This window comes from Rhinopithecus roxellana, chromosome 2 (genome assembly GCF_007565055.1).
Source record: "Rhinopithecus roxellana isolate Shanxi Qingling chromosome 2, ASM756505v1, whole genome shotgun sequence".
NCBI classification, from domain to species: Eukaryota; Metazoa; Chordata; class Mammalia; order Primates; family Cercopithecidae; genus Rhinopithecus; species Rhinopithecus roxellana.
The window spans coordinates 145,525,936-145,538,709 of record NC_044550.1 but is presented as its reverse complement, the minus strand read 5'-3'; the positions used below and the strand labels follow the sequence as shown (position 1 = coordinate 145,538,709).

The 12,774-nt window shown below is 40.4% G+C and overlaps 1 protein-coding gene across 2 annotated transcripts in view; it reads left to right on the top strand.

Moving 5' to 3' along the window:
* BEND4 (BEN domain containing 4) overlaps positions 1-12,489 on the top strand; it is a 43,391-nt gene extending 30,902 nt beyond the window's left edge. Inside the window, exons 5-6 of one of the 2 annotated variants that reach the window (XM_030913676.1) lie at positions 3,176-3,345; positions 5,723-12,489. In XM_030913676.1, the coding sequence (XP_030769536.1) occupies positions 3,176-3,345; positions 5,723-5,732 (180 nt within the window). In that variant the 3' untranslated portion in view covers positions 5,733-12,489. Of the gene's footprint in view, positions 1-3,175; positions 3,417-5,722 lie in introns of both variants that reach the window. The other variant, XM_030913668.1, reaches the window with a different exon arrangement.
* The last annotated feature ends 285 nt before the right edge of the window (positions 12,490-12,774 follow it).

Sequence of the window (12,774 nt, the reverse complement as noted above, 5' to 3'; positions counted from 1 at the left end):
CTCAAGTAACCCATTCAGAGTGATTCATTTTGTTTTTTTTCAGTGACTCAACAATAGGTCAATGTTTAATAACCTGTGGGTGGCTAATTGAAGAAAATATACAACCAGAATTCTACAAAAATAAGAAGATAGGGGAAATATCTACATTTCCTCTGGATAGGACTACTTAAACTTTATGACTCATCATCATTATGACTGTACTATTTTTATTGTCATTTCAGGCACACGAGCATTTTCTCATTTTTATTATTTATCACATTTTACTTCTATTAACTATGCTAAAACAGGTTTATAAATCTCATCCATAACCCGGAGAGCATTCTGAATTGTGCTTTGGGCTATAAATTACTTTCTCTTTCTTTCCCTTTTTCTTGATAAAAATTACCTCCAAATGGTATTCCTACGTTTTATGAGACCAACATTTTATGCAGAGCTACTGCATTCAGTGGATTTTTTCAAAGGTTTTGGGAAAGCTCCTTTCCTGGATTGTCAGCTGCCAGATCACTAGTCTGTCCCATCTTGAAATAGACCAGTTTCAGGGGCACAGCAAAGCATTGCGTACAGGGTGAACCCTGAACTCGGGGATGGCATCCCCAGCCCCATCCCTTTGAGTTGTGAAGCCTTGGAAAGGGATTTGACCTCCTTGGTAAAACAGAGCTGTAATCCTGGCTTACCAGGTGAGCTCACTCTCCTGAGTAAAACAGCTTTTCAAAATTATATGGTGTTAAATAAACAGCTTAAAAAGCAGCTAGACAGTCTTTTCTAAGGCTGATGACTATTTACAGGGACCATAACTAAGAGGATGGTGGAAGTCTCGTTTTTTAAATTAAGGATGGTAGAAGTCTCCTTTTTAGTGGCTCCTCATCTGTGTTGCTCTCCTTAAAGTTCTTTACCTTTGCGAATTTATATTCAGTGGTTAAAAAAAAAGTAAGAATTCTTCATTGTAGCCACCATTACTGGGTGTTTGCTGTGTGCCAGCCACAGAGGCCCGTGCTCCACTGCATCAGCTGTTCAGCAAATGTTTATTGCACCTACATTGTGTCAGGCACTGTACTCCGCCCTGAGAGTCTGGCATAGAATAAACAGGTAACAGTTCCAGCTCTCGTAAGCTTATCTTCTAGTGGGAGACGGCTGGACTGCTCGCCACAAACCACCAAGCTGGGATTATCATCTGTATTTTAACAGAAAGGAACGAAGTTTAGACAAGTCACTTGCCCAAGGCTGACCCCAGAGCCCAGCTGTGGAATAGACCTAGTACCTCCACCTGTGAGGAGAAAGGAGGGAAGTGTGCAAAGTGCTTGGGGCAGGTGCTTCGGGCTGGTCATCTGTTGCGCAATAAATGGGGATGTTTATTAAGCTTCCTTCATGAAAGTACTGGTGACACAGTGAGTGGTTTTGAGTCAGCCAGCCCCCAGATTTCATGCCGCCCCCCGACCTCCCACCCAGCCTCCCTGAGGGCCGAGGGGTTAACCATTCAGAGCCCTTAGGAGACCTTTCCTCTCAGTGCTTGGGAAGCAATGTATTTATTTTCCCTGCTGCGGCTTTCCTCCCAACCGTAGCCTCTGTTCCTCATTTTTGTGAAAGACATCACTGTTTGACCTGGGGATCGTCTTGCTTCCTCAGTCTCCCGTACATACCCTGGCCCATGGAATTGGTTGCCTGGCCCCCTCGATTGGACAGCTTTCACTCCCACCTCTCTCTGCCTTGCACAGACTTGATTCAGACCTCCGTCTCTCACCTCCTGCCAGGAAACAGCAGCCGGGGCTGAAGGACTTTTTGGGAGCTCTGGGCCCCTGCCCATCTTTTGATTGTCTCTCACATGCAGGGTCCTCCACTGTACCCAGCCAAGGCTTGGCTCATGCTCCCAAATAGTCACATCTTGTACTCATGATAATTCAGTTCCTTTCAGTTGTATAGATGGGGAAACTGATCCAACAACTTGAAGTAACTTGCTCAAGTTAGTCTAATAAGACACAGAACCAAGATTCAATTCAAACCCAGCCTGACTGTAAATTCAGAACACAAACTAGGTGCCTCAGCTGCCTGCCTTAGGAAAGGAGACCACATCACACTGATGCTCGTTGAGGAGCGTATGAGTGCTGCCGTGGTGAGTCTCCACGCGCAGAACTCAGTGCCAGTTTCCCAGCCGCATCGGGCTGCCTACCTCTTGTTGGTTCCTATGCCATTTCCCGTTCTCAGTGTTTAACTAAGCAGGGCACTTTTTGAAATAAAACCCTATCAGATCCAAATGGTGCCAAATTTATAACCTGTAGTAAATTTGCCAAGTTGTAAAAATGAATGAGTTTTCCCTTCTTTGTTTTGTACACCTTAATTACTCGGGAAGGAGTACATTAAAACTAAGATCATGGGTTAATTAATTTGTCCTGGACTGTAGAATTTTATGGACAACCAGAACTAAAGTAATGGTTGTGTAGGTGCAATTGATTAAACATGGCTTATAAATGTTACAGAAATTCCCGTAATTAGTCCCACTGCAGCTATTTAGCCCGGGAATTTTATAGCAGACATAAATTATCAAGGTGAAAAGTAAGAAAAATTTTGAGTTGACATAGTGGCATTTGCAGAAGCTATAATTTGAGGAAACCTGTTTTGCATTATTATTAGTGGTTTCTTTTTTCAGTTTCCACAATTCTCCCTTCTTAAAATTTGCTTTTTAATGTTGTTTCTGTTGTAATGCAGTGACTACCAGCTGTTGGGTGCGTTAAACACAAGTAATGCCTTATTAAAATAGATCACCAGCATCATTTCGAAAAGTATTTAAAAGTAACCAAAACATGAAGGACCTGTTTGATCACACTCTTCAAAGTTTTGCATATTTTAATAGATTGAAAAGGAAAGTTACAGGTTAGATTTAAATAGTGTTCCCTGTCATTGGATCTTGACACATTTGAACCTACCTGTTAAAATGTAAGTTATAAATAGCTCCCCTTTCAAAGGTGTTCATTATACCTCATTGGCTCTTGTTACAGAAAATGCAAATGTAATTTGAAAAGTGCCCCTTCTGAGTCTGAGCAATTACTTGCGCACTTCAATACCTGGTTCATTGTCAGCATAGCCATTTGGTTAAAAAGCATGTTTGCCTTTGAAATGGAGATCACTTCTGCTTCTGGCTGGCTGACTCGGTGGGTAATGAGAAAATATTTCGCTTTTCCAGGGAAGTAAGCAGCTGTTGAACAACTATCCTGTCTACATAACGAGCAAACAGTGGGATGAGGCTGTAAATTCTTCAAAGAAAGATGGGAGACGGCTCCTTCGATACCTCATCAGATTTGTTTTCACAACCGATGAGCTTAAGTACTCATGCGGCCTTGGGAAAAGGAAAAGGTCAGTGCAGTCAGGAGAGACAGGTCCCGAAAGACGCCCTCTGGATCCAGTTAAAGTAACATGCCTCCGAGGTACTGCATCCTTCCACTCAGTGTCACCATCTGTGATCTCATTTCACCGCATTGGCTGTGGCTCTCCCCGTACAAGTGTTCAGCCTTACTGTATTTTGATTTCTTTCTGCTGAGAACGTCTAGGCTTCATGTGGCCCATCTACTCAGTATTGAGAAGCTCTTTTAAAAACCTCTGTTTGCCTTAGCATTGTTGTTCTCACTTAGTGGTACATAAGCATCGCATAACACCTCATGTTTCACGCTTCAAATTCAGATTTTCTTTGCTGCCAGAGAAGGCCACCTCCAGCAAAACTGGAGCATAGGGGAACACGCAGAGGAAGGGAAGGCGTGGAAATTTTTTTTAATGGGTAAAATGTTACCTCATTTCCAGTTCTAGTTTGTGTCCTCTTCTAGTACCTTCTCAAAAATACTTGGCCCAACTCCTTAAATTTGTTCAGGATTAATTCTCCTTAATGCTAAAATATACCTTGCCCAGTAAAACATTTTTCTTTTGGTTAAAAAAAAAGTTTCTATTAAATGTACTGCGGAGATAATACGACTTCAGCAGTATTAATAGCTGATTACTTTGCAGTTGATCTGCACTATTGTAGGCCAGGCAGAGGGGTGGGAAGGAGGAATCAGGAGGTATCCAGTTGATTCAGCAAGTGCAAATACAGACCTAGACAAATAGAAGTGTTATAGTGCCAACAAAACATTGTTCACATCTGAAAAATCCATATCAAAAAGCTCAATATTAACCTATACAATTCAATGGCAGTTTTATTGACTGGAAAGACTTAATATTGATTTACTCTAAATAGGGATAAAAATTTGTCGTGGTGAGGAAATCACAGTAGAAAAAAAAAGCTGGATTATCACTGCTAAGGCCCTGGTTATATGACAGAATACTTCTGCACTCCCTTCTGAGATGCCCACAGTGACATTATGTGCCTAGGATGCATACGTAGTATTGGTTAGCAGCTGAGATTCCCTAGGCCTGTCCCCAGAGATTCTGATTCAGAAGGGATGGGGCAGGCATGCGTGTTTCCTAGATCAGGACAACCTTAGGGATTTATGCACACATGGCCTACGATTCAGCAAACCACCTGAGATGAAAATGCCTGTGTTTACTAGGCACAAGTGCTCCAGCGCACCTCCTATTAGTCGGTCTGAATATTCCACTTACTCAGAGCAACTAGGTGGTAGAAATTTCCAGGGTCTGTCCTGCCAAACTAGCTACAGTTTTCTGTATTCCCTGACATCATCAGAGATGATGGAGTTACTCACCAAGAGGCAGTGTTGAGCTTGGGGGCTTGACTGTGCCCTGTATGTGTGTACTCAAGGGAGTTGCCTTTAGGCTTATAAAGGAGTCAAATAAGGGGTTTCATCGCTGTATTGTTTTCCAGAAATTGTTACACAACATTTTATATTTCTATAGCAAGTCAGTAGAAGTGATGGATTAAAATACATCCCAGAGAACTAGTGCTGCTGCTCTGGAAACACTGCAGGAGCCACTGTCACACTGATGCCTGATGCAGCCCAGGCTGCCTAACCAGAGACTGCCATCTCCAGCGCATTTTTCACTTAGGGCCACAATGCATGGATCTCCATCCAGCTTTTGGGTGGGGAATACATAGGCAAGATACGGTGATTGTCCATGTTGGAGGCAGCTGAAACAGTTCACTCTTCCGGGCATGTTAATTGCTTTGTGGTAAAATTAAATATTAGGAGGAGATAGCATGTAAAAAATATTTGCCAGCCCATGTATAGAAATTACATTTTCGGAAATAAGTATAGCTAATCACATGACATTCTAAGAACATGGGTACCTTTTCTGAACTAACACTTAGGCACCTTCTCAGTCATTAAGACTGTTATTTTATTGTACTCCATCTTCAAATTAGTAACTGGTTAAAGAATACCATGCTAATGATATTTGTTGTGCTTCTGGAGATAGTAACATTCTCAAAATGTGAGCAGGTAACAACTTGGGTTTTGAAATCTACTCCTTGCTTATACCAGACATGGTGCATCCCATGCCTTACAAATCAAACCTACCTTTTGTTTCAACAGCGAATGTTTCTTAGAGGGATTACCCTCTTACTTATGCAATTTTTTTTTTTTTTTTTTACTTTTGCACATGAGAAGAAAATTTGTATGGAATAAATTGGGTCTAATGAGTGACATCATCATGGCATTGCATTGGATTTCCCATAAAGCTTTTCTTATAGAGCTTCTGTTAAAGTTTAAGCAGCCTGTCCTATCATCTTCTGCAAAAACCAGCTGTTTTTCTCTCTCTCTCTTTGATGTTGTGTATATTCCTACAGAATTCATTAGGATGCATTGTACCTCCAACCCCGATTGGTGGATGCCCTCGGAGGAGCAGATAAACAAAGTGTTCAGCGACGCTGTTGGTCACGCCCGACAGGGGCGGGCGGTGGGGACTTTCCTGCACAACGGTGGCTCGTTTTATGAAGGGATCGATCATCAGGCTTCTCAGGATGAAGTCTTCAATAAAAGTTCCCAGGATGGATCTGGGGATTAGTGGACAGAATCTTCCTGTTGTAGCAGCCGGTCCTCTCAAGAGTTCCAATTGTGAATGTCCTGTTCCTGTCACCTGAGAGTCCAAAGCATGTCATTCTGCCATACTCTGCACGTACTCAGCTGCCACAGTACCCAAATAGAAATCCATTTTAGGGTTGTTTGGGAAGTCTGTGGCGCCTACAACAGACTTTTGGAATATTATAAAAAGAAAAAGCTATGATTTTTAAATGATTACTGGCTAGATGGTGAGGGTGAAAAAATACGTGAGCTCCTAGTTACCTTTCTGAAATCTTCAAACTCTGCTACCTGGGCAGAGATAGTCCCCAAGGTAGGCTGGGGTAGTGTTTCTGCCCATGGGAGAAGGTGGAGACATGGAGTTGTGTTAAGGGACAAGGAGCAAACATTCTCTTAATTCAAGTAAGTTGTCTTTATGTTTTCCAAAGACCTGACTTCGTATTTCTCGACAAAGGCATAGGATAGATGACATCATACACCATTTTGACATTAATAATGTCTTACTAAAAAGAAACCAGAGAACAGAGGCAACATCTACAGACAGTGATTAATTACAGGTCAGCTGTTTTTCTGTTATTTAAAAACGACTGTGTTGATCAAGAAGGCACTATTTGATCTCTGGAGTTTACAAACAGTAGTCATTTTTCATTATTAGTCAAGAAACATCCAAAGATCCAAAACCATTTTCAAATGCTCAGTTTTGTAGGTTAATAAATCCATAGTTTCCATAGCCTTAAATCAGGCTTTGTTGACACAGTGCTAAAGTGATGGGTAGAACAATGAAAATTTAAATCAATTAGTTGTTTGGTGCACTGAAGACCAAACAAGTGGTGTGACTTTTGGTATGCCCTGAATTGACTAGATGTTCTGGCATTGTATACACACAGCTTCAAGGCCATTCTGACAACTATGCAATGGGCTTGTCAGTAATTGCTCTGAAATGTGAGGGTCTTTCTCTGCTGATTTGATCTTTAGAATTTGTATGGAACTTGTTTCCCATTGTCCTTGATGAAAATGTTTCATCCCCACCAGGCCTCCTTTTCCCCAATGTTCCCTGTAGCTATGGCTAAGTTAGCACTGTGCTGCTCCCACTCACTATCCCCTGGTTAATTTGTTGAGGTCCATATGTGAAATTAGTGGTATCTTTGGAACCTTTCCATATTGGCAAATGCTATAGAGGTGCTAGAATCATCATTTCTGAGGGCTTTCTGTTTGGAGTCAGGCTTTCTTTACCAAACTAGTCCAGATTACTACATTCTTTGTAGAGCAAAGGGCTAAATGGACAGCATTTATTGAAGGCTACTATCTATCATCTGCAGACATGACCAAGGGTTTTGAAAATTGAATGGAGATTCAGGTTGATGAGCATCCATTGATAAAGGGTTTTTTGGCTATTTTTGTCAACATAAACTCATAAATTATCCTTTAGATTTAATACTTAGTTTGCATTCACTATATACAAAGTCCTAGAAATAGGTCTTTCTGTAGCTTTTGCTTATTAGCTTTTTTTGTATTACTAGAATTCATCCATTGAAAAGTTTAATGTTTATGGAGATGGTCATCTGTCTTTTTTCAGTGATGCAGGGGGAACTAATATTTCAATCCTGTTTTGAGAAAATTAAAATTTGTCAGATTTACTCAATGGTATAGGGAGAACTAATATTCAATCCTATTTGGGGCAAATTAGCTAAAATTTGGAAGTAAAAGAAATTATATGGGCAAATGCCATGTTCTTATGGCAACCACGAGACCAGTATCTTTGGCTCTCCAAGGAAGAAAGATCTCTTAAAGCATTTTTAGAGGTCCAAGAAGTCAGTGTCTGTCTTATAAGATTTTTTGACAACATGACATCTTTGCTAGAAGAAAAACACCACCATAGCCGCATCTGTTTTTCCATCTTACCTTAATTTTTCACTGGCCTTAAGTTATCCTTACTGCTGAGCACATTGTTCTGTGTTTCTGTAGCAACAATATTTGATCACTGCTTTTAAGAAAAAAAGACTAGCCCTTCTTGTTTTCCTGGAAGTTTGAGGTCCTGAACGTTTCTTGATATCCAGATATCATCTTGGAGCCCTGTCGTGCTGGTCTTCGCTGAGGCTGAGAGCACTTTCTGCACTCCCGCTCCATGGCCGTACGTGATGACGCACCTGCACCAGTGCTGCAAGAGCAGGGGACAGCAGCCTGTGGTTTGGCTGTCACTGTTACTCCTGAGAACGCTGCTGTCCCAGGCTTGCCCACCACGTTTGTTCCAAAGTTACACCTGGTCTCTTCCTCCCTCGTGCCCATACCAGGTTAATCATTTCTCTATCAGCTGTTTCTCCATCAACAAATTCTGAATGTTGAGACCAATTGTTGGACATCTCTTTTGCACAAGGCTGACACGCTCCATACTCAGCATCACACAGCCAGTTCTAATTCCTGGGTCTAGGACTTACGACTTACGCCTGAATGAGATGTTCCTACGACTTTTGCCTGAGTGAGATGTTCCGCTGTACTTCTACTGTTCGTGTAACTGCTAGGTTCCTTTAGCCAAGCCTGGTGTTTGACGCAGGCACTGGCAGCCACTGAGGCTATGATGGAGCATCAATGTGGACACTGCTGGCTCCTCTCCTTGGGACATATCCACACTGCCACTTGAGCTTCACCTTTAAGGCTAGTATGTACCTAAGTTCACGATGGTTGTCTGCATGGTCTCATGATCTTTAAATCAGGACCTACAAAGGGTGTTCATTTGTTTTTGGTAAAGTCCATTGAGCCTCTGTGTAGCCAAGTTGAAAGCTCGCCCACTAAGACGGGATGCTGCCATTGCTCTGTGAGCCTTTCAGCTGAAATCCTTGGAGACTTGAAAGTGTTGCTTATCATTTTGATTTGATTTTCTACATCTTTATCTGGCAAATGGACGGATTGCTCTCATAAAAAACTTAGTCATGTCAGCTTTTAGAGTCCTTCTTGAGTCATGTTGGCATTGGTGGTGTAAAATAGATGGAGTTAAAACAGCTCAGGATGCAGCCGTGCCCCTGCTTCACTGGTGAGAGAAGGAGGTCACGGGGCTGGCGTGACAACAAAGACTAAATGTGGCTTTTTTGTCAGTGACTACGTGTGGTCCATAAGCCCAGCTATCAGAAGAGCCATACCTACCAAAAGTGACGGTGTCCTGTGTTTTCCACATTAAAATCTTGTTACAAAGATCATGCCGGCTTTTCACAGTGAGCTGAAGCCCCAAGCTCAGTTCCAGCCAGGCTCAGGATGGCCCTCGAATGATCGGTATTGGATAGTGTAGGCCGGGAGCCTGTGGAGGGACCAGTATTTTGCAAGACGTTACTGAAGTCACTTTTCTCACTGACTATTGATGGTACACTGTTCAAAATGACATGGCTTAACCTTAGTGTTAAATGCTTTCAAGAAAAACTGTAACCATTTCAATTTTACAAGTACTTTCCCGTTTTAACTTGAACATTTTACAAGTACCTTCCTTATTTACTTGAAAATATTTCCTCTAGCCCTTGAACCCGGGCATCACTTTTTTGGTTTTCCTCATTCCACCACAGCATTTAGGTGACTGTTACCATTTATGTTTCATTAAGCTTCACTAGGAATGTAAGGATATTAGAGCATTTGCAGAAAGTTGCTATCATCTCCTTTGGTAGGGGAATCAAGATATATATGTAGCTACTTCACAGCCGTAGAGTTAGTGGGTGATTGTGTATTCTGCATTGTTCCTTATCCCTTTATCAGTGACAGACACATTGACATAAGAGATTCCTTCAGCATTATAAGGAGAGATAAATTATTAACATTTCTTATTTGATCCAACTACTCCATGTCCCATCAACTAGTGGTAACTGATGTTGATAGGACTTTTTTAAGTCCAGTAACTATTCTTGCACTATCAGATGTTTATCCCAAATTAGGCAATAATCCAGACTTTGGATCTATGGGTTTATGATTCCTACATTCCCCTGCCACTCTCAATGGCTTGTTGCCTCCTTTCTGTTGTGCTCAGAAAATGGATAGAGCATCAGGTAAAGATGCAACATGCACTATGTTCAGAAAAGCAGACATCCATTGCCCTCATTTAGATGCCATCCTTCACTACATGCTCTAGAACCTAAACTTAATACCCATTGACTACCTCCTGAGTTTCTTAGATTTCAATTATTTTTAAAAATCTCATCCATGGATAATAGCTTCAATTTTAGAAAAGATTTAAACGTATAACTTTCCTCATTCAGTGCTATGTCATTTCACAGTACATATCTGCCTTAATTTTTGACAGCTCATATATACAGATATTTAGAAATGTAATAGAAAATGATTTTGCACATATGGTGCAAGTCTTGCTGGTGTATGTTTAATGTGGCAACACGTGCCAAAACTGTTTGGCAAAACATGTCAAATGGAGTGCTTGAGTCAGAACTCTAATGTAAATGTGTCTAAACAGCAGTGTGTATCATTACGATGTATTTTTGTAAACATAGTGATGGCTTCTTTCAGTCATGTAAGTACTGGATAAAAATAACCACTTTGCTTGGAATAATGTAGGAAAATGTCACCCAGCGGATGGATAGTCCTCTGCAAAGTTACATTGTCAGCCAGTGGCACTGGTTCTTTCATTTATGTTGTTTTTTTCTTTTTTTTCTTTTTTTGGAGAGTGAAGAATTAACATCAGACAACATGGAGTGCAAAAATAATAATCTGTCAATATTTGTCTTCTAAATGTAAAATATAAAATTTTAACTGATTTGTGTACACATTAGAGACCACTTTCACACTCCACAGTATGTTCAGTTACAGGTAGCACTGAGAGGTCGAGACTTCCCTCATCTAATGACCAGCTTGGTTAATTTGACTTCTGAAGGCACTGAATCACCAAGTCTTTGCAGTAATGGTGACCAGATTAATTTTCCTCGTAACTCTATAGCTGTCTGATATAAGGGCTGTGTTTTTATTGAATCACAGATCCTCGAATTAGAATGAAAGCACATCTGCTAGTAAAACTCATTTGAAAACCTGTTTATTCTTGGAATAATCAGGCTAATACAAGAGGCCAGATGTATCCTGGCCACATTGGAAAACTATCTGGGCCCATTCAGAACCACTTAATTGCAACAACAGTAGTAACTATAATTAATATCTATCTATTGAGTTCTTGTGTGCCAGTTACTTTGATAAGTACTTCATTTTAATCCTCACAGCTACCCTTTGAGGCTGTTTCTGTTCTTATTCCCATTGTATTGATAAAGAAACTGCCCAAGGTACTTAGCTAAGAAGAGGATCACTTTGGGCGTAGGAAGCAGAATGATGAGCTCAGTCTTCCTCAGTAGTTGCAACACAGTTCTCAGAGCACATCAATACTTTGGATTGGATTTATTGTTTTATTTATGCCATCAAGGGAGAGTTGATATTTGTGTATTACTAAAAACTACTTCTAAAGTATGTCGATACTTAAGTAGGAACATACAAACCGTATGTCCTCTGGGAACTGCCCAGGTTTCTGTATAAGACTTGACCTATGTAAGATCCTATGACGAAGAGCAGAAAACTTTTTTAAAAAGTAGGTGAATTAAAATTAAAATCAGGAGTTTGTTCACATTTATCTCATAGGTTCCTAGTGCAAAAATGCAGGGAGAGATAAAAGCAAACATTTGAAGTCAGTGAAGTGAGAGTCTTTGGGAACTCCTAGATGTTAGAAATAGCACCAGGGCGTCAGGTAGCCAATGTTCAATTCACTTTTCACGTTTGTGTCTTTGTAGCTTTAGAGCTGATGAGTCTGGTTGGTTTGGAAGAGAGAGTTTTAATTTATGATGTCTCTGTGAGAACTGTTGTGAAAATTTTGTAAGAAAATATAGTAATCTGTTGATTCTTTCCTGTAGTTTTGGCTTTCACATCCCTTTGGCTGTGTTTAAGTTCAAGAGCATGCCAAGGCCATGAGGGTCCTGGCTTGTGCTTCTTGGGAACAGGGCATGCTAGCAGTGGGTCCTGAAGCTTTCAAGGTCACTGGTCCAGCCCGACCCTGCCCAATTTAAGCATTGCCTTTATGTCTCTCCTCTCTGGAACTTCATGTAGCAGCCTAACACCGGGGCCGACTTGCCTTTACTCTATTTTCTATGATGAATACTTGTGGAGAAACTGTGACAAATCCATTGATCCTGATATTTTTATTGTTGGAGTCTTGTTGATTCTCTATGAATAATTTCTATTTGATTGTACTGTGTAGAGTTAATACCCACTAGGGATATGTTAATAAAACTACAAATGCATAGTGTAATATAGAATAGCAAGATTTTTTTGTGAACAATTTATATAGAAGAGTAAGTTGTTTTTTAAGTGTTAGGCTCATTTCTTTTGGGAACTTAAAATGTTATAAAAGTTTTTTAAACATTCAATATTTTTAATTATAAGAGACATTTGTTACTAGAGCCAATTATTTCAGGTGTTCTAATTGGAGTGTTGATTTTATTACCTCATATACCTCTAGAATGCCACGTGTTCTGTTGGGGATAAAATTGCACAATAAATGTCAAGTCTCTGTTAAGTGTTTTAACTTGCTTTTTGCATCTTTCCAATTCATTGTAAACACTTTTCTGTTTCTTTGAATATATAACTTTTCTCTCCCTGAAGCTAAGAGTTCTCTGCTTGTCTCTGAACATCAGGAAAATGTTATATGCTTAATATCCAAATAAAAGATGCTCAGTTTTGTCAGGAAAGTGACCAGAGATCATCCAGAAATTCATATGATCTAGTGAATGAAAGGCACAACCAGTGATGATCTCAGAGTGACATATAGTCCAAGAGGATTTCTATACAGTATTTTATACAT